Genomic DNA, 24,624 nt, shown 5'->3' with positions numbered 1-24,624 from the left:
TCAGCAGCCTGAATCTCCTGACAGACAGCTGCAGCTTAAACACCCAGTGTCCTGGGTGCGTATAGTCCAGTAGGATGCTGCCTGCCCTCTTGAGACAGTGAGTGCTATATAGTTCCTTCAGGGAGGGAAGAGGATGTCCAGTGATTTTTAGGCCATATTAATGACCCTCTGAAGTGCCTTTTTGTGTGCTGTTGCGCAGCTGGAGAACCATACAGAGATGCAGTATGTTATTGTTAGCACACTTTCAATGGGGCAGCGGTAGAAGACAATGAGCAGCTCCTTCTTCAGGTCAATTTTTCTCAGGATTCTCAGAAAATGGAGACGCTGCTGGGCCTTCTTTAAAACAACTGACGTGTTTGAGCTCCATTGGAGTTCTGTGTCTATGTGCACACCCAGGAAACTGGACACCCTTTTTACACACTCCTGTTGATGCTGACAGGCTGCAGCTCAGACTTCCTCCTTCTGAAGTTGACTACCAGCTCTTTCGTCTTGGTGGTATTGAGGTCCACAGGTCTGCACACCAGTCTGACAGCTTCTGAACTTCAGCTCTGTACACTGTCTCGTCTCCCCCAGAAACTAGCCCCACCATGGTGGTATCATCTGCAAACTTAATGACTGCATTGTCTGGGTGCGAACTAACACAGTCATGTGTACAGAGTGTACAGTAGGGGACTTAGTACACAGCCTTGTGGAGAGCCGGTGTTAAGGAAAGATGAGGCCCCACTCTACTCTCTGTACACGGTCTGAAAGGAAGTCTCTGATCCAGCAGCATGTGGTAGAAGGAAGTCCGATATCCAGCAGTTTTACTATTAGTCTGTCCAGGGGTATCGTATTACACGTATTACGTCACAGTTCAAGCTCACTAGATTTTTTCACTGCTCACAGTTTAGTGTTTTTTACTCTTGCCCCTGTATATAACCCCAGTCCCTGTTTCACTAGTGTAGTTCTCTGCTCACGGTCATGGTTGTTTCTCTCCCCTTGTATATGGTCACTGTACATGTCACAAGTATTGTTCCACTTATTGAAATAAAAGTCATGTTACTTATTTTTTCAATTTAATTCAATTTTCTGTCTTGGGTGACAGCCGTATGTACCCACTCCAGTACCTTAGAGAGTGCTGCCCTGGGCACAAAATGACGACCTGCTGGCGCTGTTCCTGGATCCGGTTTGGTTCTGAGGGCCTAATCAATGGCGTCTTGTACCTCCCACGTTACTGCTCCAATTCTGCAACTAGCAGGCAGAATAACACATATCCCAGGAAGGAAAACATAAAGAATGGGACTCAAATTTCTCTGCTTTGACATATAATTTATTCTCCAGTAAACACTGGAGGACAACTCGGACGAGGACCTGATGTTCTTTCATAGTCTTCGAAAAGATCAGAATCAGAAATATAAAATCAGGTATTTGTACATAATATTCACAAAATAAGGACATACAACCAAGTTAGAATACTTCAGAATGGAGTAATATATGATGCATGAAAATAGCTTTTATCAAAAGAAGATAATTACCAATAGATTATAGTCAAATGTTTTTACCCAGTCTGTTATTATTATGTACTAGTATCCTGTTCAAAAAATATAGATGCTAATTTGGACATTTTTTTAATTCAAGTGATTCAAGAAATTCAGTGAAACTATGTCCATGTTAAATATTTGTCTTTATGGCAAAATCTGCTGTGTGCTTGTGTGGGTTGTTTGTTTTTTTTCTTTTTGCAGAAACCTCTTACTCCACCTTTTTTGGACAGGACATGGGAAACAAAAGCAAAATTATTAAGGATGTAACTGGACATGTTACAAACGATGAAAGCAGAATTAAAAATAAAACCCTGAACAAACTGATAAGCATGAAAAACGACACAGCACGACCACACAGAGTGACTGACTCAACATGAAAGCTCACCTTACTGCTGAACAGCAGCACAAAAAACAATGATCAAAATAACTACACCATAAACCGTGTTAAATAAGTAAAGGTGAATATGAAATTTACGTGAAACTATTGACCTATCAAAAATAAATAGATCAATCAGACTACTAAAAGTAAAAGGGCCATATAGCATAAGTAAACCTACAGAGTTGTGGAATAAACATCATGAAAACAATGTGAACAAACTAATAAATAGGACTCGAATGTCACATGATCTGATTCACATGATCGGTTTCTTCTAATTAGTGGGCTGTAGAGATAATGTTTGCTGGAAAAGGGAATGGGCATTTAGAGGTTTTCCTATTGACTGTTCTCTCTTGTGTTCTCTCCTTTTTCATGCATACTGCTAGGCATGTAGCTACATCAAATTAATTATGGTGGCTGTGAATGATTAAAAAAAACCAATGTTTTTTAGGGTTTTTGCAAAGATGCATTGTGGACACACCTGATGAAAAACTGACAGGAAACCATTGTGCTAAACAAAGACACCATGAAAAGCTGATGTAACCATCACAGGTTTCAAGATTATCGCTTTCATCATCCTGGCTGCAAAAAGAACAAAAAAAAAAAAAAACAGACCTGATGAGGAGATCACGAGCTGACAGTGAAACTGTTTGCTCGATTTGTCGATTGCAAGTCATTGGCCAATGAGCTTAACACTGATAATCCTCCTTTCTTACACATTGTATGACAAAGTTTTATGAAATAAACTTCATGATTTATTTAATGTGACCACAAAAATGAGCCCATATCTTTTTCTTTTTCTTTAAATTTCAAGAATAACTGTTACCATGCTGATTTCTAAAAAAAAAAAAAAAAGAAAGGAAAAAAAAAAACCCAACCCATTTCTTTTGAAATGTCAGCATTATCACCGTCACCATCAAAACCGTCACCATGGTTGCAAAAAACAAAACAAAAATAGTCGTGATGAGGAGGTTTGGGTTTGACAGGGAAACTGTTTGCTAAATTTGCCAATTACAAGTCATTAAAGATTCAAGATTCAACACATTTATTGTCATGTGTACAAAGAAAAGCATTTCTCTGTACAATGAAATTCTTTCTCTGCTGTCCACATACAGATGCCAGTTAATATGTACAAATAGATAAAATTCAAATAGCATGAATAAATAAATGCAGACAAAAAATGAAGTATTAAATAGATTTATGTGCAAAAGAGCTATGAGCTTAATATGCTTGTTTGATATGTGAGATGACCTGATGTGCAAAAATTAGTCATTGAGCTTAAAACTCATAATCCTCCTTCACTTCATGTTTTTTTCAATATAATCACAAAAAAGTAACTGAGCCCATTGACTCAACGGGAAACTGTTAGGTACATCCGTGTGGCAGGCAGAGGGTTGGACGCCAGCAACTTTGACCACAATGTGGGACATAGAGGAGTTAGTGCGGCAAATGAAGAAACCTTTAACAACCAATTTAGAGGAAAGCTTTAATAAGGGTCAAATCCTGCTATGTTCAGTTTAGTCAAACAGGCAAGCTAAACAGGTCATACAGTTTCCCTGTGCTTTCTCTTTTTCTTTCTTCTCTCTTTGCTAGAGGTTTCTTCTTGTTAAAAGGGAGATTTTCCTTTCCACTGTCACCAGGTGCTCGCTGACAGGGGTCGTTTGATTGTTTAGGTTCTCTTTCTTATAAGGGTTCAGGGTTTTTACATAACAATGTATTCTTGTTGTGATTTGGTACTACATAAACAAAAGTGAATGGAAATTAATTACATTAATATATTTATTCCCTTGAAGATTCACTTCAAACCATCTGCTATAACTTTTTAATTCAGCTTTCATCTTTCTTTTTGTTATTATATTTATAGACTTGTTTTTCTGAACTCAATAAATGCTTTTATTTTTAGAGCTATATGGTCCTCACAAGTCAGCCACTAAAAACCAACCATTTTAAAATATAATTCATTATTGTAACCTACCTGAAGTACAATTAAGTACAATTAGACATTTTTCTGTGAGTATTAGCTGTTTTCTTAATGTGGCTTTTCTGCTTTCACAAAAAAGGAGCAGTTCTAAAAAGTATTCTTACAACATCTACAACTACTGTATGCTAATAGTTGGTACTTTGATGATTACTACCCTCATAATGCTAGACAGGTCTTCAGCCAGGAAGGAGTGCAGAAAGGTGAAAATGCCCATGATCTCCTCTGCTTGTCTTTCTGTAAAAGTCCACACACACCACTGATTCAAGTGACTTGACTTTAATTTTATTTATACGGCGTCAAATCACAACAGTCTTCTCAAAGTGCTTTAAATTGTAAAGTACACCCTACAGCAATACATACAGACAAAATCAAACAATCATATGACCCCCTGTGAGCAAACACTTTGGCAACAGTGCCTGATTGCAGAAGTTGAAACAGTTTGTTACTGGGATGGGACAAGTCCTTTAATATCTGAGCTGCTCTGGAACAACAGAGTTAGGGGCCTGCAAACTGAAAGCTTTGCCTCCAATTCTACTTTTAAATACTACTTCAACTTTTAAATATTCTTGGAATCACAAGTGAGCCCGCAGTCTGAGAGCAAAGTGCTCTAATGGGGTGATGTGGTGCTATGATTGATGAAGCCTTTATTTGTCATTTGCAGTTGCCTGCAGCAAAATTGGACCTTTTCCAACCATACATACATTACACAAACATCACATTGGGGAGACAGGTCAGAACAGGTAGCATAAAGAAAAACAATGAAATGTACAACACAGTGGAGGAGAAAAAAGAAAACTCGACTTAGACTGAGCTCCTGATAAGGGATCAGTATGAGAACAGAAAACAAAAACTCCTCAGCACAAAAGCACATGAGTCTTCACACTGTAACACCATGGTGGGTGAGTACGGTTAGAGTAAGCCAATGTAGACAGCAGCATCGGGTCACAGCATCTCTGCGCGGTCCAGCTAACCCGCCGTGTGCATCTGTGTCAGCGTACATGCGTAGTTGTGCGTGTGTATCCTGTGTTCAATATGAGAGAGAGTGTCCTTTCACCCACTTCTCGATTTAACAGGGAGCCAATGAAGGGAAGCCAATGTAGGAGAAATATGCTCTCGCTTTCTAGTCCCTGTCAGGACTCTTGCTGCATCATGTTGGATTAACAGAAGGCTTTTCGGGGAGTTTTTAGGACATCCTGATAATAATGAATTACAGTAGTCCAGCCTGGCAGTAATAAATGCATGAACTAGTTTTTCAGCATCACTCTGAGACAGGACATTTCTAATTTTTCTTACAGTGTTACTGAAGGCCAAGGTAATGCCATCCAGAGTACGTATCTGGTTAGATACCATATTTCCAGGAATTTTAAGGCGAAGTACAATAACCTCTGTTTTATCTGAATAAAAAGCAGAAAATTGGGGGTCATCCAGGTTTATTCTTTTGTTTTAGACATTCCTGCAGTTTAACTAATTGAGGTGTGTTATCTGGCTTCATGGACAGATAGAGTGGGGTGTAATCTGCAAAATGTATACTATGCCCTTCTGATGATACTGCCTAAGGGAAGCATGTATAATGTAAACAAAACTGGTCCTAGCATGGAACCCTGTGGAACTCCAAAATTAAACTTAGTGTGTAAAGAGAACTCTCAATTTACAAGAACAAATTGGAGTCTATTAGATAGATATGATACAAACCACTGCAGCACTTCAGTGGTACTGAAAGTAGCTGTTCTTAATATCACGTCTGTGACACACAGCTATGAATAATTTTTTCTCTAATGGTTAAAATTATATTTCTGAAGAAATTCAGGAAGTCATTACTAGTTAACGTTAAAGGAATGATTGGCTCAACAGTGCTCTAACTTTTTGTCAGCCTACCTACAGTGCTGAAAAGAAACTTAGGCTTGTTCTCATTTTCTTCAATCAGTGATGAATAGCAAGATGTTCTAGCTTTACGGAGGGTTGTTTTAGACATGTAGCCTCATAAAATGAATTAAAGATGACTCTGTTTTTAAAACAAACAAACAAAGAAACGTTCTCCGTTGCAGAGCTCCACTTACCCCATATCTACCCTATATCAAATGGTGATGTTTTGTCATAACTATGCCTGTATCCTCAAAACACAGGCTGAAGCTTGTCAGCCAAGATTTGTTTTTTTAAGGTTTTTGCACAGATGTACTGTGTATACATCTCTGGCCTGATGAAAAACTGACAGGAAACCACTGTGCTAAACAAAGACACCATGAAAAGCTGATGTAACCATCACAGGTTTCAAGATCATTGCCTTCATCATCCTGGTTGCAAAAAGAACAAAAAAACAGACCTAATGAGGAGATCTCAAGCTAACAGTGAAACTGTTTGCTCGATTACAAGTCATTAGCCAATGAGCTTAACACTGATAATCCTCCTTTCTTACACATTGTATGACAAAGTTTTATGAAATAAACTTTATGATTTATTCAATGTGACCACAAAAAATAAGCCCATCAACTCAACAGGAAAGTATCAGGTACATCTCTGTGGAAGGCAGAGGGTTAGAGGCCAGCAACTACGCTGGAGTCCTACCAGTAGCCAGGCAGAAGGTCGACAACAGTGTGGATGGTGGTGACATTCTGGAAGCGAGCAGCAACAGCAAAGTTGATGGGACTTTACTTTTTCCAGCCTCTAAACTATTTAGTGTCACGGGCTGGGTCTGTGACTCAGCATTTTGTGTTTAGTTTCTGTATTGTTGACTTGTGCTTTTACTGAGAATATTTTTAGTTCTTGTGGTTTCTATCATTTGGATAGGTTTGAGGTTTTTTGTACATGATATTGTTTCGTTAGATTCGTTTTCTTTGTCATAGTCTTCTGAGTTTTCATTGTTGTATCACAGTATTAGTTTTCCCAGTTTAGTTCTAGTTCTGTTTTGCCAATGTGCATTTTGCCTTGTTTTGACTCAATGACATCAGCCATAATAAAGGCTTGCTTTTTGTTTAAACTCAGTTTTGTCTCCTCCCCCGTGTCCTCACTCACTCACACACACGGTCTGCCCCAGCAAGCCGTGACAATTTCGTTTAAAAGCTATGTTTCGCTTACAGGCTGCGACAGATGTTTTTATACTCTCTGTGAGCTCAGAGGGCCAAACAAGAAATGGTTGGAAATTAGTTACAATCTGTGCATTTGCTAAAACAGAGCTTGCATTAGCAAGTAACCAAGTAACCTTAAGGAACCTCTGTAGTGCTGTTAACAGATAAGCTTTTTCAAAGGTCTTCCTCTGTGCTTGTGAGGGGGTGGGGGATCAAACACAAACATGACTGGGGGAATATACACGGAGGACAGCAGTAGAGCATGCCATGTTGTAGGATTTTAAAAAATATGCTTGAACAGTTTAATCTGATTGTCTCCGGTGTTTCTACAGCACCACCTAAAGGTGGAAACCCATTACAGTTCTGCAGGTTTGTGTGTCATACCAAACAGCTTCATTTGAGCTCTGAATCATTTTATAAAAGGTTCAAAGTAGTCCTTGGAAAAGATTTTAAGATATAATCAGAAACTAATGGGGATCCAGGGTTCTTAAAGGGAACAGGCATCCATAACATCCACCTCTCTTCAGGTCAGTACACTCTTAACTCATGCAGGCTCGCTGCACTACAGGGAGTCTGTACACAGGGAAAAACACAGTAAGGCCAGCAAATGACTTCAGGTGCCAGCCACTACCTTAAGCTGATAAGATCATGTGAGACAGGTGGGTGATTTCCTCAGGTGTGTAGAGCAAAGGCCAAGACCCTGAAATAAGGCCCAACAGGGAGCACAAACAACAACAAAAATCACAGATAGAAGAGAGGAGAGACAGAAACTGAAAATGTCAGCAGGGAGAAATATAACATTTTGTATGAGTGCTCTATATTTTGCTTTCGCCAGAAACATGGAAGAAATCAAGTGACATGACTGACTTTGTTGTAAACACTTTGTTACCATTGTTACTACACAGTTTCCCCTTGAAAATATGACAAGACGGAAACATCCGTTTGCTACAGCGTTTGCTAAAAAAAGGTCTTGCCCAACTTAGGTACCTCATCTTGATAGCTGGCCATATATTTGTCATTTTTATCTATAACTGAAGCTGCAAACACATATTTAAAGTTTGCATCGTTAGAACAAATACAAAAGGTTCTGTTCCAAGGTTAATGACGTTAATGATGTCGATACTTTGAATATTAACTATCCAGTTATTTATTTCATTCAGCCAACCACTCTGATCGAGTTGCATCTCTGGTGGGATGCTTTAAGTTTCCAAAGATTTATGCAGTTGACAAAAATCTGCCCTGATTCATTTACAATGTTTCTTCACATATTATCAATGAGCCAGCTTGAGGAGTACCAACGGCCACTTTGCTGTTTGAAGAAAAATAAAGAAAACAAAAGTATATAAAAAAAACAACCACAAAAAACAATCCACTGAAAACAGCACCAATTGTTTCAGAGAACAACTCTAAAATTCTTCATACTTTCAAACAGAAAGTTTGTGTAAATATTGTGGATATTTTGAGGTGACAGAAAGAAGCTGTTTCTAACAACTAATGAGGAACCGGCCATTTCTGTCACGGTTTGGCATGGCAGACCGTGGGGATATGGGGAATGAGGACCCAGGCGCGGTGCTCTGTGTATAAACAGTGCGTTTATTTACAGTGATGGAAACAATAACAGTAAATCCCCGTGCTCTCCCGTGACTCCCGTGTGTGTCTTCCCAAAAAGTCCGTGCTCTGTGTTCTCCACTGCCGTGTGTCCACACACACCCCGTGCCTGCTGCCCTCCGATGTTCCACGCTCCTCCTGAGGGGAAAATGACAGAGGCAGCCGTCAAGACACTCAATTCCAGTAGGCATACACTCACAGACTTTAACTAAGCAGAAGACTAACGTGGAGTCGCATAGAATGATCCCGCGTCGGTGGGAGCTCCAAGACTCTCCTAAGTAGCTCCCCCGACGAGCCCTGATCAGCGGCAGGTGTGTAGCTTCGGGTGTGGCCAGACCGTCAGCAGGGCCACACCCACCAGGCCTGAAGGCGCCCGCCGAAACACATATACATATACACACACACGTAAACAGGGAGAAGGACAGCAACACCAAATATACATACAATAATAATAATAATAATATAATTCATAACTGCTCAGGGATCCTGGGTTGCTCAGACCCAGGATCCCTGACAATTTCAAGTAAGTACAATTACTTAATTGTACTGTAAAATAAAAACCCTGAAATGTTAGAGATCCTCTATGAGCAGCAGCTGGGATGGAAGAGCAACAGGAAGAGAGATGTTGCATCTTGTGCATGTCTTGTACTACAACACACACACACACACACACACACACACACACACACACACACACACACACACACACACACACACACACACACACACACACACACACACACACTTTAATCCAAATAAAACAGCAGTGAAAAGCTTTTCTCGTAGTTTTTAGAGAAAATATATAATCAGACATTTAAAGTCAAACTATCAGACGTTTCCATTTCACTGACCATGAAAGGCCCTTCAGGTGTCTCAGTGAAATCCTCAGTTCATTTCAAACATCCTGAACTTTTACACAAAGAGTATATTCTCTTTGGCAGATGTTGAAAGCATCAAATATTCTTAGGAAAATGTCGACTGTTGACATGAGATTTATCTCTGGTGTGTCATAAACATTCACAGAACACATTTAACATCTGATTAACATGATTCAATCATTTACAAACTTTTTAAAGATACCTTTACACTTTATGTTATAATGGTTCACATAAGTACATGTATACAATTATGTAATGTACATAAAGCATACATGTGTATTACATACATAAAGGGCTCCCAGGGTGCTGGTTATGTGTGCACTTTGCCTATGTGTATTATTCTATCACATAAAATTACACATTGAGTCAAAGAAATGTGTATTTCTTTGTTTCCATTTAAAGATTTTTACTTGTTCTCTTTTAGCTCAGTTTTGGACTCCACCGCTCCAAAGGGAAATATCCAGTTTTTCAAATGCTAAATGATCCGTGCCAGCTTTTCTCTCACTGTGTCTGTGAGCCAGTTTTATTGGCTGTGTGGTTTAGCACGGCCGTTTCCTTTCCTGCTTAGACTCTCAGTCAGTCGTCCTTTTTCCACTGACAGTGAAGGATCTCTTTCAGCTCTCTGTGTCTTCAGACAATTGTGGTTATTGATCTTAACCTAATTGGTGAGTTCTTTTCTTTATTTTCTGTTTCTTGCTTTAAAAAATTGCTTCAGTATTCAAAGTGGTGATTGAGCTTCTTTTCATTTTACTGGACTTTTGATTGTGTGATGCCAGGTCAGAATTGGCGGGAAACCAGACAGACATTTTCTCTCAGCCTCTTATATTTAGTTCTTTTCATTTTTCTTTCTTTGAATTTGAATTTTACTTTTGAAGTTTGACTTCTAGTTAACATTGTAAAATGGTTTAATTTAAGTCAAACAATTATCAATTTGGCAGCCAGGTGCCCAAACCAAACTAAAAAGTGAAAGGAAAGGTCTAATACATCCACCACCATCACCTTCTTAGTAGCTTACCTGAGTTAGGGTTAAAATCAGGGCTGAAGCCTTTCACAGCTCGCTCTGGGCAAGTGTGAGCTTAGACACAAAGCACTGTGTCTAAGTATGGTTAGCATTCTCATTAATGTTAAAGCCTCTGAAATTATGTATTTGCTGTGATATTCTCAAAAGTTTGGTTTTACAGTCAGAATGAAGATCGCAGCCTTCAATGTCAAGAATCTTGGAGTGAGAAAACTCAACAAAGATATTGTACGAAATAATCTAATCAAGGTAAGTCATGAGACATTTACAACTTAATTTGATTAAATTATGATGCTGTTTTATTGTTGAAGTGTGTTTGTGTCATCAACATATTCAAACATTTAATTATAGAACGTATTGCCACAATAAGAGTTGCTGACTTTTAAGTGTGTGACGTCAGGCCATTTTTGGCATTTTTGCAGTATACAGAGTTATTTAAGTTTGTTCACACTGGCTTGTAAAAGTTGATGTGTTGGATTCCCAGTGGTTGCTGAACTGTTGCACCAGACTTTTATTTCTTAAATGTATTTTTACTAAGTGGGTTTGTGTGTTTCTCTTAGATTGTGTCTCGGTACAGTGTGGTGGTGTTACTGGAGGTCCGGGATCCTACCGGCAGGGCAATGAGCAAATTTCTCACAGAGCTCAACAGACACAAGAAAGTCATCACAAACCACATTAACAGGCATTTACACCTGCTGACCACTGGGACTAACTGACAACAACAGTATTCCTGCTGTAATGCCGAACACACAATATGTACAAAACCTCCCAAAAATAAAACTGAACTACAGTTATGTCTGTTTTTGAGCAGGGGGAACAGATCTCATCGATACAGGATGGAGATCGGTGCCCCAGTAGGACGACATTCCTACAGGGAGCAGTTTGTCTTCTTCTACAGGTACAATCATCTGACATTCATATGTTTCATAGATGTCTCACATGTCCAGAATTATAAGGCTCAAATCTGTCAAGACAGATCACTGCATTTGCAGATTTTAAGGAAAATAAAACATTTTTTAAAAAGTTTAAGATAATTCTCAGAAATTATTTCAGATATTCTTCAAACCAAAATATTAACTTTTGTTCTTCCACCGTCCATTTTATGCCACTTATCCGGGTCCAGAATGCAGGAGCAACAGTCTAAGGCAGAGGTGGGCAACTCCAGGCCTCGAGGGCCGGTGTCCCTGCAGGTTTTAGATGTGTCCTTGAACCAACACAGCTGATTTAAATGGCTAAATTAGCTCCTCAACATGTCCTGAAGTTCTCCAGAGGCCTGGTAACGAACTAATCATGTGATTCAGGTGTGTTGACCCAAGGTGAGATCTAAAACTTGCAGGACACCGGCCCTCGAGGCCTGGAATTGCCCACCCCTGGTCTAAGGAGAGACTCTTCAACATTGATTGCGTTAGATATTTTTTCCTTTAAAAGAAATAAAAGCACTCTATGAATGTTTAAGAGAATAGGTGAACATGGCTTTTAGAAAAACCACCTCCTCTCCCTCACCTACTCCAGCTGTTCTGGGAGGACACGGAGGCGTTCCCCAGCCAGCAGAGAGACATGATACACCAACCCTACACCAGCCTGTCTGTCCCCAACACCCCGACACACTAGGAGTCAAAAAGCCTCAGACTTCCTCAGACAACACAAGATTCACAACAATAAGCAACTTCTCATGATATAAGTCATCGCAGTTTGGGCTGAGACCTTGGCTATATGTTAGCATGAGGGAAACAGATGTGTGTGTATTTTCTGTCTAAGACAGGATGAAATGAGTGTGATTGACCGTTACCAGTATGAAGAAGAAAAAAAAGATGTGCTTGCCAGAGAGCCCTTTATTGTGCAGTTTCGCTGCCGTTCAGCCAGACGTATGTATGAGTGTGAGCTTTTGTCCTCTATTTCTACAATCACAGGGACCAGTTTGAAACTGGTGACGCTGCTCCTTCTTCCAGGATACAGGATCAATTGTCCATGAATGTCCATACAAGTATACAAATAAACAAGTACTACTGTGCATGTTCACCTGTAACTAACTGGTTATGTTTGTGCTTCCAGTTGTGAAGAAGCTTGTTCTGATTCCCGTCCACACCAAACCAAAGGATGCTGAACATGAGCTGCGTGCTCTTCATAATGTGGTCCAAGATGCAAGAAGGAGATGAGGCACTAATGTAGGCTGGAAATGAAAGAGTGACGAATTTACAGAATGGATTTGCTTATGATGCTAAATAACAATAATAACATTAATATGTTGATTAGAGCAGAAAAGGTCATGAAATGATTGCTAGTTACAATCATTGGTCTGATTGTCATTCTAGACTCACAGCCCTTCAAGCACTTCACAGCAGCAGGCTGTGGACAAATTTTATAACAGTAAACTATTTTTTATTTGTTAAGATAAAGTTATTGTTGACAAGAAGTCAAAATAATTTGCTTCTCAAGTTATTTAAATTAATTTGTTCTTTGAAAACCAAACCTGTGCTGTTATTATGTTTGACATATGAGCGTAACTAAAATGAAAAATCTGAAATGTGCTCAAACCTAAAGACTGGAGAACAAAATTATATTAAATGATATTGTTATAAAATATTTACCTTTGTATTTTCATATATATTGTCTTTCAGAGCATCATGATTTTGGGGGACTTCAATGCGGATGGACGTTACCTGTCAAGTACTAAAAGGACAAACATCAGAATGAGCTCTCGTCCCTACTTTTGGTTGATAGATGAAGACGCTGACACCACTACTAGTGACCTTAATGACCATACATATGACAGGTATCTTCATATTTACTACTTTTCTTTATGTTGTTGTTGTCTTGCTCAGAGTCACACGATTTTATTTTTAGCTTAGCAAATATTTGAATATCTAAATAATTATTATTTATAAATATAAATACTTTCCTATTTTAAGATTAGGAAATCAGGGTGGGCAAGATCTGTTTCTATGCTGAAAAAACAATCACCGCCCCTCCTGCCTCACAATGGTTTCACTGCCTACACCTCCCTAGTTCTGTTTCATTACAGACTTAAAACAAAGAAAGTGAAATGCTTCTTGATGGCAAATTGTCATCTGCATGTTAAAAAACAGCCAAAGTCAAATGAATGCATGATTGTGACTGTATTTGCTGCCAACAGGATTGTGGTGTTTGGAAAGAGGATGAATGACGCAGTTGTGCCTGGCTCTGCAAAGCCTTTCGACTTCAAACGAGCGTACCGCCTAAATTATGACACAGTAAGACATTTAATATTAAAAACATTTAATTTAACATGGCAATGTTTACGTGCAAACATCTCACTTCACCGCTGTTTGCCATGTTTTTTTTCCACTTGTAGACTCGATCCGTCAGTGACCACTACCCCGTGGAGGTGGAGCTTCGGGACAATTAACGTATGAAGAATTATAGAAAAAAGCTTTATTTTTACATTGAGAACCTGCCTTGAAGTGAGATAGCAAACAAATTTCACCCCCAGTTGTATAATCAGGAACCATGTATGTGTCTTATATGTGTAGTTATATAACGGTTCATGTTAAAATAGTTTTTGCTGTCTTTTTTTCATATTATGTGCAATTTTATGTCAATGAAGAGTAAATGAGGCACTCTGCCTTTTAGTAAAATTAACAACTTTGTTTTTGGAGGAACTTCATAGAAAAAAACAGGATTGAATTGATCCCCTGGGTTTCAATCAACCAACACAATGGCAAATAAACCTTTTGTCACTCGTTCCCATTTTCTGTTGTTCTGTTCCTGTTACTTCTATGTATCATTAGTTAGATTACGTTCAGCCATTCACTCACCGGTCTCTAATCACTAATCATTCAGTCTGTGTATTGAAGTCCCTCAGATTCATCAGTTCATTGTCGTGTCATTGTTGTTGATGTTAGGTTGTCACTATATGCTTTGCTCATTCAGTCATTCAGTCCGTCCGTCTGTCTGTCCATCCGTCTGTCTGTCCATCCGTCTGTCTGTCCGCCCGTCTGTCCGCCCGTCTGTCCGCCCGTCTGTCCGTCCGTCAGCCATTTCCTGCTCCTGTTCTGTTCATTCACTCCATCTGCAATAAACACCAGCTTTCACCACGAGTCCTGCATTTGAGTCATCTCTTCCTCTCCTCCACACACGAAGCCCTGACATGAATGAGATGAAATATTATCTAAGTGATTTTACAGGTTTTATTTAATAATATAGTTTTAAATTTTAAATAATCATTTTGTTTATTTATTGTATTTTGGATTTGGATTGAATTTTGCAAATGTATCCAGTTACCTCATTAATGTTTCCACCCGGGAGGGAGCCTGGCCCAGCTGCCACAGGGCAAGAAGCAGGTTACACCCTGGACAGGTCTCAACAGGGTGCCAGACAGCAGCAGGGCTACAAATGCAACTATAAATGTTATCTTTGAAGCAGTCCTTGCAGACAAAAGTGACACCAAACAGAAATTTAACACCCCGGTCGCAAGTTTAACTTAACTGTATAGATGTAATATTCTTCTGTGAGAAAAATACACCCCTCTCATGTATCCCATGGACACATTGGCTGTTTTAATTGCTGCCTTTCTGTATTGTTTCGTTTATTTGAGACAGAAGCGACAATGTCATGTAGTGTTAAGATAACAACTGCTCTACATACACTGTAAGTAACAAACTAATAAAGTATTCTAATTTTACCAAAACTAGAAGAGAAACTTGTTGAACAGCAGAAATCCTGACTTTCTGAGGTAACACAGTCCAAGTTGCTGAGTTGAAGAAAACAAATGTCTGTTTGTATTTATACTAAAGTTGTAAATTATCTGTATGAATTTGTACAGAAATGTCTTTAGAAGAAAGCTGTAAACATTTTGTTCTACTGTAGAACATTTTAACATCACTTTTTAATCTTTTCATTTTATTAATGATATTGATGCAAAGGAGCTGTGAGCATTATACCTTTTGTTTGGTTATATTTAGTATTTTGTATAACAAAGAATTAAGAACCCAACTAGCATGACTCATTTGTTCTGTTAATACTTTGTTGCCATTGTTATTATGCAGTTTCAGACAGGCAACATAACAGGAAGGAAACAGCTGCTACCACAGCGTTTGTGAAACAGCCACACCATCCAGACAAGATGTCTCAGTGGTGTGGGTGTGGAAGGACATTTTTTGTTTTTTTGCACATCAACAGGAAGCATCCTGTATTTTAAAATGACCGGGAAGCAAGAAAGAAGCGGGAATATTTGTGTGTAGGAAGAGATGAAAGGCACAGCTTGAGTCACAGTGGAGGAAAGAAGATTTTTTTATTACCAAGTGAAGCTTTATATATCTCTGAGGATAGAGGAAACTACATTATGTATTTGGTATATGAATGGATTGTCATGAACACAGCCATGGATAAAAACATGTCACACAGCCATACCTCACTGACCCTTTAGACATCTATGTGTTATCCTGAGGCCCTTTTTAACATCATTTCCACAAAAGAACGTCCTCTCGTCTTGTGCTGACAGGAGGCACCAGATAAATATAAAGTTGTGAAAATGTTGCTTGTAATCAATGATTTTATGATTTGATTACTTGCCCTGTTAGCTCTGCATTTGGTCTGTGCCATCTCTCAGGGAAGTGTCTGCTGCATGTATGAGCATGCTCATACTGCGTGGGCTGTCTCTCTGCCTGCAGAAACAGTCAGTCAGTCCCATTGATAGCAAGGACAATTCAAAAGGACATCATAGCCAGATTGGTGAATTCCTGTTCTTAGTTTTCTGCATTTTCTACAGAAAAGGTAAGTTTGAGAAATAATTGCAGGCAATTGAGCAGCTGTTTAGTTGACTGGACTTGCAAAATTTGCATTGTGTAATTCAAAGTTAGAATTGGCGGGAAACCAGCTCGACTGCTGTGAAGCTGCCAAAATGATTTTCAGATTATATGCATTTTGTCAGGGGAAGTTTTTTGCAGGTGGGAGATATTTATCTGCTAAAGTCAGCCAAGCAGAAAAAGAAAGTAATAAGTAATAATAATAGTAATAATAATAATAATAAAAATACTATAATACTATAAAAAGGTCTTGAGGTGTCAAATAAGAACATATACATCATAATAAAAGGTGTTAATAAATACATATTTCAGGAACTGTTAGAAGAACGCGACTGGTTTTGACAGTTCAGATTTGTTTCAGTTTTAAATGAAAGAGTTTCCTGTCTGAAAACCGCACAGTGTGCCAGTTTTAGTGAAGCAGAGTCCTAATCTTCACTGCTATGATCACTTTATTATTCATCTATTGAGTGAACTGTTGAGGATCTGCACCTGCAAATTTAAATAGACTGAATGAATAATAGTTAATTTCTATTCATGAACAGTGTTTATGAATAGCATGTGCATCCTCCTGTGTCAGTATTTCTTGGTAACGTGTCAACAACACTGCTGTCTGCTTTATGTCTCTTGTGGCTATTAATGAATAAAATCACACTAAGAAAAACGCTTTACACTTTTTTCTTCTACTGTCTTGTACTTTTTCACTCTATTTTATTTAAAGATAAGGCTAATTGTATTAAAATGATATAATCTTTCCATGCTAATAAAACACATATGATAATAAATTAAATAATCCTATTTTCTGTACACTTCTGTATGGTTGTGATCATGGTTACACGCGGTAAAGCCAAGTTGTTCTCTAGATTCACCGTCCCAAACAATAAATGTGTAAATTTAATCAAGATAGTTGCTCCTTGTTTATTTCCAATGACTAAATTTAGCTCTGCACCTCTCACAGAGGCTCTTGACCAATTCCTCCCTGCTTTGCATCTTTTTATCATCGCCTGAGTTCTTGTGCTCTGGTTTAAATATATATTTTTTATCTAAAAATGTTTAAACTAATACTTTGGGTGTAGAGCTAACTACCAATATTTGTAATGTATTAGACAAACATGCAGAACATCAACACACTCCATTATCCCTGAGTTGCTAATAAGTTGCTAAACGGTGTTGTTGTTGCTGAAGTCTCTGTTGTTAATTTTGTTTTTACAGTGACCATGAAGATTGCAGCATTTAATGTGAAGAACCTCGGAATGAAAAAAGTCAATAATGACAATATACTGAAAAACCTTATCAAGGTAAATCATAGTCGTGGAGCACACTGTGACCTTTTTGACTTACTTAGAGTTTTGATTGTGTTTATTAGTTTTGTGCTATTGAATGCAACATGAGGTTAAATTTGTTTTTTGTTTTTTTAACACAGTAATCCACCACTACAGTCTGTGCCCTGTTCCTTTTTTTCATATCTCACAAAAATAAGTATATTATCTAAATGCTAACAACACATAGCTGATTATAGGACCATTATTTATTTCATTTTCCTGATGTTGTTCACGCTGGCTCATGAAAGCTGATGCATTGTTTAAATTTGTGGTGCTTGCTTTACTGTCTTTGAAGCTTCTTCAAATTACTTCTAATATTTTCTTTTATGCTACTGTCTTTAAACGTGTTTTTACCGTGCTCATGTGTTTCTCGTAGATTGTGTCTCGGTACAGTTTGGTGGTGATGCAGGAAGTTCAGGATCCCACTGGCAATGCAATGAAAAAGTTTCTCACGGAGCTCAATAAATATGGGTGATTCATCTCAAATTATATAACCTGTAACTATCACAGAACATCTGAGAGGTTTACGATGAAGCAACCGTGGCTTAGCGAGTTGTTGTTTTAGAACAATGTGACTACCACTGTTAGCCAGTTATTAAACTGGGTGGGAGGAGTTTTGGTTTAAAACTGGCTGGAACCTTCATGTTTTTGCTGATTTTTTCATATACAGCATGTTTTATGTACGTTCAATACAGATTCTATGCTCAAGGAATAGGTTTGATACTTGAAAGCTGTTAAATCGTTCCTTATTAAAACCACAGAATGAAGACCAGCTGTAAAGTTTCAGCAGCTGTGCGTCACATTTTCACTGGGATTTAAATTGCTGATACGTTTCACACAAAAGAGAATAAAAGTTAAATCGAGCTGTGCTGTGTTTTTCAACAGAAAAAACAAATATCATCCATTTGAGATGCTGAGCAGTGACCCAATAGGACGAAACTCTCACAAGGAGCAGTTTGTCTTCTTCTACAGGTATCCATCGCGAGGTTCACAGTTGTGTTTCTGCAGCACCACCTACTGATTAAAAACATTACAATTTGTTTGTGTGTGTATCTCAGATAAAGGGAATAAATGTTATTTTGTACCGAAAACTATTTTTTTCTTTTAACTTTTTAAAAGGTTAAACTGAAATCTTTGAACCAGTTTTTGAAAAAACTAACAAATTAACTTCAATTTTAATCTTAAAACTAAAAATAAATATGAATATGAAATAATAACACAAAAGTACAGGAATTGTTGTTCATAGCAATAAGTAAGTCCTTTTCATATTTCAGTGTTTCTGTTTAGCATCCAGGAAATTAATCATTGTCAATCTATCATCCCCAGAAAAGATTAAAATACAGCTGTTTATATTTGTGTCTCAGACATGATGAAATAAACGTGACAGATTACTACCAGTATGAAGAAGAAAACGAAGATGTGCTTGCCCGAGAGCCCTTCATTGTGAAGTTTGAATGTCCAAATACAGGTTTGTATGTGTATATGATCTTTGCTTCAGATCAGTCTGACTTGGTTCTCCCGTTTCAGGATAGACACTTAAATCCATTTACTATGATTTAAATGTATTATTCATTATTGTTAAATTAGTGGCACAGATATGACCAAGAACAGAAGAAGTACAACAATTTTACTATAAAAATCTACTCTAAGAGCCCAAAGTAAATATAGTCATTATGTAGGATCATATATTAACCATCCATCCATCTTCTTAACTACTTATCTAATTTGGCGACACAGGTGTTGCGTGTGTACCATCTCATTAGCCCTTTGGCAAAAGGCATGGCACATTCAGGACAGGTCACCAGCCCATCACAGGGCTACAGACAACCACTGATGCTCACACTCTAAATTCACAAGTTAACATAGCATACATGTCTTTGGACTGTGTGAGGAAGCCAGCGTACATGAAGAGAGGTCATGCAGTCACAGCGAGGACACGTAAACACAGAAAACTCCCAGCCAGCCAGTAGATTCATACCAGAGATGACTGCAAAATTAGTGTGTACATTTCTTTAATATTATAGCTGGGGATTTTTTGAATTTCTCAAACATATATGAATTACTCATATACTTTGTAGCTTTAACCATCATAAAGTGGCCAATAGATGCCTTGATGCTCAATCATCCAGGTAGAAAATCTCTAAAAGTTTCTGTAACGTTTTCAGTGGAAAATGCTACATCCAGGTGAACAGAATCATCTTTTTGGGCATATCTTAATATATCATTTATTAGTAGATTTATATTTCAAAATATTAAAAGTAACAATTGTTTTGGTGTGCAGTATTTTGGAATCCAAAATAAAGAAGAAAGTAAAAAGCATAGAAATAAGGTGCAAGAATATTAAAGCTGTACTTCAGGAAAATACTTGAATGCAACAGATTTTTCACTGTAAGACTTACAGTATTATAGACAAGGGGCACCGGGGCAAACCATATTTCAGGCTCAGTCTGTGCCACCCAATACAGTCAACTTACTAAAGTCACTGGTGCCACCTCATCAAAAGTAAATCAGTAAATCGTATGTTTATAACGTCTCTTTGTGCTTCTAGTTGTGAAGAATCTGGTTCTGATCCCAGTCCACATTGATCCAGATGATGCTGAAAATGAGCTGGAAGCCCTGGATGATGTGGTTGAAGATGCAAGGGAAAAATTGGAAACTGATGTAAGCTTTAAATCAATAACATATAATTGATATGTTAAATATGATACAAAAAAATAATAAATATTTTATTTGATTATCAAGCAATCACATTTTATTTCATAGCACATTTCATACAAGTTAGTGCAGTTTAAAATTCTTCATTACCTCTGCTGATGTTAGACAAGCTGATAATAAGACACAGAACTGAAAAGGTGTAAGCAGGATGAAGGTACATCAAAATAAAACTAACTTAATAAAAATAACGTTAAGAAAAAACCTGAAATGCCCACACTGAAGGTTCAAACTCAAGCGCCCGAGCTATTGTCCTGAATATCATTACTTATCCTACTGATATAAACTGACCTGGTTTATACACAGGGTTATACGGCTGATATAAGGTAGGATAGAGAAGAAATACATGTGTTCTTAATTATATAATTTATATAATTAGATATTTAATAATTATATCATTATATAATGTTTTTTAAATCCCAGTTTTTTAATGCCAATATATGTGCTCTGTGTGGCGGTCTGTTCACAACCATAGATAGGAGGCTCCCTTTGTGCAGGAGGTAAGAAATATGAGACAAGAATGCTATGTAGAGCATTCGACTTACAATGTAACCAAACAGATCCATTGTTAAAGTAAAAACTAATTCCTTGTATAAATTTAAATGCAAATATTATGAAACATGTTAAAGCAAAAACACCATTTCAAATAAATGCACATAGTGAAAACAGCAAATATCAGATCAGATGACATCTCAGCTTTGTGCCATTACTTAATTTACTGTTGGCTCAAAGCCAGCCTGTCTGACATTACATGTATTATGGACCATGTTTGTTTTTTTAATAATTTTGAACTGACAGTATAAAAGATACCGTTATTTCTAATAATAATAATTGATCATTATAATAGGTAAAAAAGCCCTCTGCCCTAATCCCAGTAAACTCTTTCTTGATGACTTTTATCTCAGTCACTCATTTAAGTCATATTCAATAAAACAATAATTTCATTTTGTGCATTGTAGTCATTTGAAGTGTCTGAAAAAAACAATAATCCATGATATGCTCACATGCTAACGTCTTATCAGTCACATCTCAGTCATTAGGCAGGGAGAGCGCAGCTTCAAGTCTGAACCTCTCCTCATTCATAACATCTGGTTTAAAAACACCAAGGGCCACATTAACTAACTACTTACATCGGCTCAAACTGTGTTTGGGCATAAAAAATGGATTAATGTGGGTATTTACAGGCTTCATAAGAGGATTCCAAAAAGCCTCGGCTGGTGTTACATTGTTTATATTGTTCCAGCCATAATTTTAGTGGATCTTGCAAAAGTTATTATATAATGTTAACTGACACTTTCCAAATACTAATGTGAATTTAAAAGACATTTTTAATGAAAAAAGAATAATAAAAAGCGTAAAATGAAAATCGATAATAGCACTGATGTAATCAATATGTGTTATAATTTACAATGCTAATTTTAATTTTGCTTTTTTCTGCAGAACATCATGATTTTGGGCGACTTCAATGCAGATGGATGTTACCTGAATGATGAAACTAGGGAAGCTCTAAGCATCAGTTCTGCTCCTTATTATTGGCTGATAGATGAAGATGCTGACACCACTACTGGGGCTAATGACCATACCTACGACAGGTTTATTCAGATTTGCCATTTCTAATTCTACTGTCACTGTCTGCAGGGACTCTGTATTTTTTTTTCACATATTCTTTATCTCTGGATATAGTGTGTGTTGTATTTTGTATATATATTTATTGTCGTTTAGCAGCAATATGGGACAGTACGCTGTACGATTGTACATAGATTTAATCCAAAATTTCATCTTTGTGTCTCTAGTCATAATTCAAGTTATCAAGTGTTAAAAGTAGACAGGGGGGCAGGGGGGCAGGGCCTTCTCTACAGTGGAACCAGATCCCAGTTTGATTTGGGAGGTTGACTAAAACTTTCCTTTTGATGAAGAATAAAGTTAGGGTTGTATCAGGTGACCCTGAACCTTCCTTTGGTTATGCTGCTATGGTCTTAGAGTGCCACGTGACTTCCTGTGACACACTGATGGACAGCATTTCTTTTCTACTAAGTCTCTTTTTACTTCTCAGGTATTTATATATCACTGCTCGCTAATTAATGTGTCTTCCACATACTGTGTGGTCCTTATGCTGCAGTATAAACCAACATGTTGTGATTTGGCACAATAAAAATGAACTTGAATATTTCAGTCTAGTTTTCTTAATCACTGAGCGTTAACGGACTCATTACTGCCCCCAGATGTAGACGAGCAGTAAGCACCCATTGGAAGCGAGGAACAAGTGCAATCATAACCTATTTATTGACCCAGTACATTACAGAAAATTTTTGTTGAACAGTACAAAATATTTCAGCAGCCCTGCAGACCAGCTTGCTGGTTTGTAAAACACATCTGTTTAACCGCCTGCTGTTGAAGAACAGTGGACAGCTGTTGCCTTGAGCTTTGGTGTATCACTGAAAACATTTGTATAAACTGGATTCCCTGCATTGCTACATGTCACTAGAAAAGTGTGAATGATCTGATTACATATAAATCTTTCTCAATTCAAATAAACGCACAATGGTGTCGATGAAAATGCACAGAATGGTGACTGTATTTTCTGCCAATAGGATCGTGGTGTATGGAGATGAGATGTATGATGCTGTTGTTGCTAACTCAGCGAAGCCTTTCAACTTCCAGAAAGCCTACAAATTAAAGAAGAAATTGGTAAGACTTTTCACATGGAAGTGTTTACATGCAAACACTCGTATTATAACATTGTGCATTCTCCACCATGCTGTCTTCAAAAGGATTTCTGACTTGATTATATTCAGGCTCAATCCATCAGTGATCACTACCCTGTGGAGGTGGAGCTTGAAGAGGATTAACATTTGAAAATGAGCTCATTGAACCTCCAGCAAAGAAGAAAGGTACTTTTTACCCTATGAGGAATATATAGGTGAATGGGTCACCTCAGAAATATTTAAACTTTACAATAGAGATAGCAATCCACTCAGGAGACGTTTGTAGAAAAGATAATAAATAAGAAAAGCCCACTCTGCTCACTGAAAAGAAAACTACAAATACACTTCCATTTATATCTAACGCAGACCCGAGCACACATGGACCACACCTGGCTAATCGATTATCCTCTTCCTGTGTGAGGTCAAGGAGAAATTAGGATCCAAAACAAAATAAGTGCATATCATGCATTTTTTTCATGCAATTTGAATCAGATTATGAGACTAATGATGCAAATAAAAACAAGAACTCAAGTGATGCAGAGCGAGAATGGACATTAGTTAAATTAGTGGAAATTTGTTAGCAAAAACTGCAAAAGCAGCAATGACTTTTTTACGTAACTTTACTCTTCTAAGGATCCAGCTTTCCCACAAAATCGAAAAACATGACATTCTCTGAAAAAAAACTGTTTGGTAGATTCTGCTTTGCTAGAATGAGAGAATGTGAAAACTATAACAAGATGGATCGGGGACAGTGAAGGAAATCTGAAGCTTCAGTTAAAAAAATGTTAAAAGTAAAAAAATGTGACTTTTTCTCCTTGGTTCTGGATGAGCGCTCTGATGTCTGACACAGTTAATCATCTGTTTATGTGTTACAACAAAAGAGTTTGACATTATGGAGGAGATGCTATCAAAGCACTCAATGAAAACTTCTATGATCCCCAAATAGGCGTACACTGAATTCAGACAAACTGGGAGGTGATCCATCTGATGCCTGTCCAGGCAAAATGTCAGACTTTTGAAGCAGAAGATAGAGTGACTCAAATGAATTCAGACCTGAAATTAGTATTTTTCTACTTTATCATACACGGGGGGGGGGGGGGTATATCAGTCTGTGTAAACATGAACCATGTGTAGATGTTAACGTCATCAGGGTGACAGCACTTCAAGCCAGTATCACAGCTGGATTTTTATTCTTGCTCACTACATCAGATGTGAACAAATGTCATTTCATATTTTTTTAATTTCTCTTGTTTTTTATTGAAATATTCTTACTTTACTTTTAGTGTAGTTTAACGTGTGTTCTATTTGTGTGAAGTTTGGGCATTTTAATACATTTTTTGTGGTTAATCAGTTCATATTAATTTTTTCTGTTTTATCACATTTTGTCACATCGTATTATTCGCTTTTAATTGAAGTATTTTGAACCTGCATGGAAGTTGCTGTACACATAAGCTTTCATTGATAAAACTTTTGAACGCTTATATGAGATTAATTCTATTTCTGCTTCTTTTGTTTTCGTTGTACCTTTTTGTGACTCTACATCAAACAGGTTCAGAGAAGAAGGCTGCACAGAGTTTTTATTGTTTTATCTGCAATAAACTAATCTGAAAGAATGAAATCTGGTTTGAAAGGTTATTAATTTTTGCATTTTGTTTTTCCACA

General features: G+C 37.6%; 2 protein-coding genes across 2 annotated transcripts; both read left to right on the top strand.

Moving 5' to 3' along the window:
* Positions 1–10,611: 10,611 nt before the first annotated feature.
* LOC146387740 (deoxyribonuclease-1-like) lies at positions 10,612–13,828 on the top strand. The gene is made up of 8 exons (XM_084929732.1): positions 10,612–10,692; positions 11,004–11,125; positions 11,255–11,341; positions 12,202–12,308; positions 12,496–12,584; positions 13,062–13,216; positions 13,577–13,673; positions 13,775–13,828. Exons 1-8 carry the CDS (start codon positions 10,612–10,614, stop codon positions 13,826–13,828), a joined length of 792 nt encoding a protein of 263 aa, XP_084785858.1.
* Positions 13,829–16,079: 2,251 nt separating this feature from the next.
* Positions 16,080–24,578, top strand: LOC146387739 (deoxyribonuclease-1-like). Its single transcript, XM_084929570.1, has 10 exons — positions 16,080–16,194; positions 17,436–17,521; positions 17,922–18,016; positions 18,431–18,517; positions 18,910–19,013; positions 20,094–20,206; positions 21,698–21,849; positions 22,849–22,945; positions 23,053–23,148; positions 24,512–24,578. Exons 2-9 carry the CDS (start codon positions 17,441–17,443, stop codon positions 23,104–23,106), a joined length of 783 nt encoding a protein of 260 aa, XP_084785696.1. The 5' UTR covers positions 16,080–16,194; positions 17,436–17,440; the 3' UTR covers positions 23,107–23,148; positions 24,512–24,578.
* Positions 24,579–24,624: the final 46 nt, after the last annotated feature.

This window comes from Perissodus microlepis, chromosome 5 (assembly GCF_051167445.1).
Source record: "Perissodus microlepis isolate ML-2025 ecotype Zambia chromosome 5, ASM5116744v1, whole genome shotgun sequence".
NCBI classification, from domain to species: domain Eukaryota; kingdom Metazoa; phylum Chordata; class Actinopteri; order Cichliformes; family Cichlidae; genus Perissodus; species Perissodus microlepis.
The sequence above is the reverse complement of the archived record's forward strand: the minus strand, read 5'-3'. Positions and strand labels throughout refer to the sequence as shown.

What these genes read in the sequence shown, in the direction of transcription:
- LOC146387740 (XM_084929732.1), top strand. Translation starts at nt 10,612, where the DNA reads ATGAAGATCGCAGCCTTCAATGTCAAGAATCTTGGAGTGAGAAAACTC. An exon ending in TCGCTGCCGTTCAGCCAGAC is followed by an intron (nt 12,309 to 12,495) that starts GTATGTATGAGT and finishes TTGTGCTTCCAG; the next exon opens with TTGTGAAGAAGCTTGTTCTG. An exon ending in TTCATAATGTGGTCCAAGAT is followed by an intron (nt 12,585 to 13,061) that starts GCAAGAAGGAGA and finishes ATTGTCTTTCAG; the next exon opens with AGCATCATGATTTTGGGGGA.
- LOC146387739 (XM_084929570.1), top strand. Translation starts at nt 17,441, where the DNA reads ATGAAGATTGCAGCATTTAATGTGAAGAACCTCGGAATGAAAAAAGTC. An exon ending in TACTGAAAAACCTTATCAAG is followed by an intron (nt 17,522 to 17,921) that starts GTAAATCATAGT and finishes TGTTTCTCGTAG; the next exon opens with ATTGTGTCTCGGTACAGTTT. An exon ending in GGGAAAAATTGGAAACTGAT is followed by an intron (nt 20,207 to 21,697) that starts GTAAGCTTTAAA and finishes TTTTTTCTGCAG; the next exon opens with AACATCATGATTTTGGGCGA.